The following is a 4,482-nucleotide window of genomic DNA, read 5'->3' on the forward strand; positions in this document are numbered from 1 at the left end:
AAAAAGTTAACGAAAGTCAACATCTTGTCCAAATGTTAGAAAAAACTTTTCAATACATTTCATAACAATTTCTAATGTATAGTTCGACTTGTAAATTTTAATTTTCAATCTCAAATTTATAGGTACACTTTCAATCTCAAATTTCATACTTGGATTTATATAAAATTCATATAAATTCATATAAAATTCAATGAAAATACATAGGTTCGAATGAAAATTGCACGATCAATACAATCCACTAAATTTTATGAAATATATTGGTCCTAACCAAAAATACCTAGTATATTAGAAAGACCACCGGATAACTGGTGTTGAGCAACTCCTTGCGTAGTATCCACGAAGCATGCAATATGGTAGAGAACAAGTACACAACCATCACGGATATGGCCTTCCGTAAGTTTCCACGGGTAAGGGTTGGAGTCGTTCCAAATGGTAACGGGAATCGTATTCGAGCCATCGTAGAGACAAAATCTTGCAAAACATGTCCCGCGTTCCCTCTCCGTCCCTGCCGTTAGGTGTGAAACCCAACCCTTCACATATTCGATGGGTATTTGGTCCATATTACAACCCTCGCGAGGCCTCAAGTTTACAATATCGGCAATCCGATCACATTTAACAAGCTTACCACCATTCCATCCGGATTTTTTACATTTTCCATCGGGCGTGTTGTTGCCCGAATTCAAGATCGGAAGGAAGTACGGATCCGGATGAGAGTTCACCAATCTCCACGGTTCAGTACCCTCCATCCAATTGCATGCCTCGATCCAATTTTTGGCCCTATAAGCCTCCTCATCGGGTGGGTACAAGTCCGTTTCCTCTTCCTCCACATAGGGCGGCTCGTCATTATCCAAAAGGGGCATCAACTCGGCACATGCATCTTCCATCTCACTAAAGGTTGGTGAGACCACATCTTCCTCGTCATTGTCCTCATACCACGAGTCGCTTGGTAGGGAGTCCAAGAATGTGTTGCTAACGTGGGAAATCGAATCACAACTATGATCGGAGTTGTTATCACCACTATACTCGCTAGTCATGTTACCTATCACAATAAAACACAATTATATGAAAATAATTGGCAATTATATGACAATAAAACATAACAAAAAAGAAAGCAATGTTAAACACTTAAAATTCAAATCCATTAAAAGATTACAATATTCGGTTACAAAATGCTACACTACTAATTATATTGCGATTCTTGAATATTTTTAAGATCTTCTAGTCTACTAGCACACTTTCTTTTATCATGGTCTTCCATTTGACAATAAGTGCACCTTTTTGGCGGCTTCTCCTTTTTACCAATCGATTCTATGGGACTTTTGAAACGAACGTCCTTCTTCCTCCCTTTAGTTTGGGACATAATAGGGTCAAGAATTGGTTCTTCATGAGCACTTGCATTTGGAGCATGCGAATTGCTTTCGTAAGATTTAATTCCATCAACGCTCATTCTTTCGAGAATTGGTATTTCTCGATTCATCACTCCAACGGCATAATCATACCGTTCCTTGGATGCAATGCTACTTTGACAAAAACTCATGGTTAACATTGTCATGCTATTAAATCGATCAATTGAGGTCATCTCATGACTTTGTCCAACATCCAAATTGTAAGGCAACACACCATCAACTCTATTGGCATGCATTGTCCACCTCCGGTTTATGTAATACGGGGGAATTTCTGAAACCCGTTTCTTAGTGAAGAACGCCAATATGTGTCTACAAGGTAGCCCCGAATGTTCAAGCATTCTACACGTACACATTCCCAAAGAGCTTGCTTTCTCGAATGCCACAAAATAAACATTTCTTCTCGTAGGCTCGGACATGGGCCTAGAACAACTATAGTACGTATAAACATCCCCCATTCCCTCCCCTTCCCCTTCTTCACTAGCTCGTCAGTCTTTTTCAACAAAGTATTTTGAAGACTCAACCAATTCATCTTGAAATCTTCTAAACATTTCCTTAGTGTAGATACAAGAAGCATGATACTCCAATGTGGTATGCAATTTCATGGGACGTTTAAGAATAATGGTGACATAATCTTCTTCCTTCTCCCTCATGAATTGTCTTGTTAATGCTTTTTGGGCATTTTCAATGAATTCCTTCAAACCCGTTGCCGAACTCACATACTTATCAAAGAAAGAATTCATCCTCTCACTCCTCGATGTACTAATTTGAAACTCCGAATATTTGTTTCTACTATATGCAGAAATCCATTTGTGCTTCAACTCATATAACCCATTTAACCATTTATGATCTTGCAAGTGATACTATTCCACAAACGACGCCCATCTAGCTTCAAAAACACATTCGGTGAGAGATTTATAAATGTAATTGTTGAAGTCCGTCTTGAATTCCGGAAAAGCCGAATAATAATGAGCTAATTTCTCGGGGAATTTTTGACTAATGTGCCAAGAACACAATAAATGGGTAGTATTCGGGAGTACAACCGCAATAGCGCTTGTCATGGCTTGATCTTGATCCGTGATTATAGTCAATGGAGGATTATTCCCCACACCTTCAAGCCAAGTACGAAGAATCCACTCAAAAGTCGACGCGTGTTCATTCCGCATCAATGCAAACCCGAAAATTACCGATTAATAATGATGATTGACTCCGGTAAATGGGACAAATGGCATTGCATACCTATTTGTCCGATAAGTGGTATCAAAAGCCATAACATCGCCAAAATTTTGGTAAGCCATTATACATCTCAGATCAATCCATACTAGACACTTCAAGCGATTCTCTTCATCGACTTCGGTCCTAATAAAATATTTAGAACCACTTTCTTCATTCAACCTATGCAACAAGTCCAACCCCTCTTGGGTGTCACTAATCTCAAACCTTTTCTTCCTCTCGTCTCTTAACACATTCCTAACATGTTGAACATTGAAACCAACTTTGTCATTACCTCCATGAATGTTACCAATCACATTCATCACCTGACAATTACGAACCCCCGAAGCATAAAGCGTTTTAATCAAACTACGGGTCACGGTGTTGACATGTCTTTCTCGTTGTACCAAATTCATCTTACTAGGGGAAACAAGACCGTGGTTGTGTACCAATTCAAGGCTAGTTACCTCCCAGTGACGTTTTTTCTTTTGATAATTGACATACATCCTCACCTTGCACTCGCTTTTAGGAAGAACCTCTCTATGCCGTTTATTTTGACTACTCTCGGCGACGACACTTTTTCCATAAAGCCTACAAACATATAAACGACCATATATCTCGTTGTTTTTATTACGATGGCTAGCTTGAATTTTAATAGCAAACCCATTTCGTAAAGCATAAGCCCTAAAAAAATGACCGGCCTCGTCTACACTTTAAAAAATTTGATTCGAATATGGAACTCCCCCCATCAACATTTTCATACAAATTTGCATCCTCTACATTATCATCTTCATCCTCACCCTCAACATTATCACTATCATTTTCAACCTCATTTTCATCTTCAACATCAACCAAATCGTTATCTAAATTAATAAATTCTTCATTTCTATCTACAAAATTATCATCTTCAACATATACAGGGGTTTTAGGTTCTTCACTAGTATTTAAATCATCAAGATGTAAACTATAATCAATAGCCTCTTTTTTTCATTTTGACGTTTATGACGAAACATACGAGCAAATAATTTATCCGCCATGAAAATGTGAAATCTAAGAGAAGAAATATACCTTGAATTGACAAAACTACTTGATTTTCTTGATGAAAATGCCCCAAAATCGCCTAATTTGGTCACTTGGAGAGAGTATAATTTTTCTTGGAAATTTTGGTGTTTTTGTGATGAAATGGGTAGCTGTTGGGATGTTGGGGATAAGGGGACAGTACCCAACCGCGGAAATTTTTCACGGTCCGTTCAGACCAACCGCGGAAACTTTCCGCGATCCGGATGCCATCTCACCCGTTAATCCCCCATCCAACGGCTGATAAATTGTTTGTTAACAACCTTTTAACAACAAACAGTTGCTATAGATCTGTTCCCATGAAGATAAGGATCATTGTTGGAGTCCAAATTCAAAATCACGTCTTAAATTACTAAGAGTTAGTATTTTATAATATTTATAAAAAATCTATTAAGAAACTGTTGGACTTGTGTCTTTGTTGATTAGCTTAATATGGACGCATTTTGATTAATTTACAATGCATAATCGAGTCATTAATCAATCATCAAAAGAGTGGGTTATATGAGTGAAAATGGGCAAAAAATTGTTCCAAGATAATTAGTACAAGTATAAATTAATTTGATCGATATCGTTAGTGTTAATGCTAGGTGCAGTGCAAATTCAGCTTTAAATATAAGAATGTCGATTTTTTTTACTAAATCAACACATATAAGTAAAATAACAAATAATCATATACTAACTTAAAACCCGTGCGATACACGGATCGCACAGATTTTTTTTAATATTATATAATTTTATTAAAAAATTGAATTTTGTTCATTTAAAACTTTAAATGATATGACTTCATAAT

At 37.1% G+C, this 4,482-nt stretch overlaps 3 protein-coding genes across 3 annotated transcripts; all 3 read right to left on the bottom strand.

Annotated features, from left to right (window-relative positions):
• Positions 1-1,180: 1,180 nt before the first annotated feature.
• On the bottom strand, positions 1,181-1,861 carry LOC141718087 (protein FAR1-RELATED SEQUENCE 5-like). Its single transcript, XM_074520454.1, has one exon. The coding sequence runs from the start codon at positions 1,859-1,861 to the stop codon at positions 1,181-1,183; it is 681 nt and encodes a 226-aa protein (XP_074376555.1).
• Positions 1,862-1,891: 30 nt separating this feature from the next.
• LOC141718097 (protein FAR1-RELATED SEQUENCE 5-like) lies at positions 1,892-2,569 on the bottom strand. The gene is made up of 2 exons (XM_074520464.1): positions 2,447-2,569; positions 1,892-2,266 (listed from the first exon to the last, which is right to left on the bottom strand). Exons 1-2 carry the CDS (start codon positions 2,567-2,569, stop codon positions 1,892-1,894), a joined length of 498 nt encoding a protein of 165 aa, XP_074376565.1.
• A 24-nt stretch (positions 2,570-2,593) lies between these two features.
• On the bottom strand, positions 2,594-3,905 carry LOC141718105 (protein FAR1-RELATED SEQUENCE 5-like). The gene is made up of 2 exons (XM_074520473.1): positions 3,859-3,905; positions 2,594-3,299 (listed from the first exon to the last, which is right to left on the bottom strand). The coding sequence occupies exons 1-2, from the start codon at positions 3,903-3,905 to the stop codon at positions 2,594-2,596; spliced, it is 753 nt and encodes a 250-aa protein (XP_074376574.1).
• Between the last annotated feature and the right edge of the window lie 577 nt (positions 3,906-4,482).

Source organism: Apium graveolens, chromosome 1 (assembly GCF_009905375.1).
Source record: "Apium graveolens cultivar Ventura chromosome 1, ASM990537v1, whole genome shotgun sequence".
NCBI classification, from domain to species: domain Eukaryota; kingdom Viridiplantae; phylum Streptophyta; class Magnoliopsida; order Apiales; family Apiaceae; genus Apium; species Apium graveolens.

What these genes read in the sequence shown, in the direction of transcription:
- LOC141718087 (XM_074520454.1), bottom strand. Translation starts at nt 1,861, where the DNA reads ATGGGGGATGTTTATACGTACTATAGTTGTTCTAGGCCCATGTCCGAG.
- LOC141718105 (XM_074520473.1), bottom strand. Translation starts at nt 3,905, where the DNA reads ATGGCATCCGGATCGCGGAAAGTTTCCGCGGTTGGTCTGAACGGACC. An exon ending in GCGGTTGGTCTGAACGGACC is followed by an intron (nt 3,300 to 3,858) that starts GTGAAAAATTTC and finishes TCATTTTTTTAG; the next exon opens with GGCTTATGCTTTACGAAATG.
- LOC141718097 (XM_074520464.1), bottom strand. Translation starts at nt 2,569, where the DNA reads ATGCGGAATGAACACGCGTCGACTTTTGAGTGGATTCTTCGTACTTGG. An exon ending in CCATGACAAGCGCTATTGCG is followed by an intron (nt 2,267 to 2,446) that starts GTTGTACTCCCG and finishes TTTGTGGAATAG; the next exon opens with TATCACTTGCAAGATCATAA.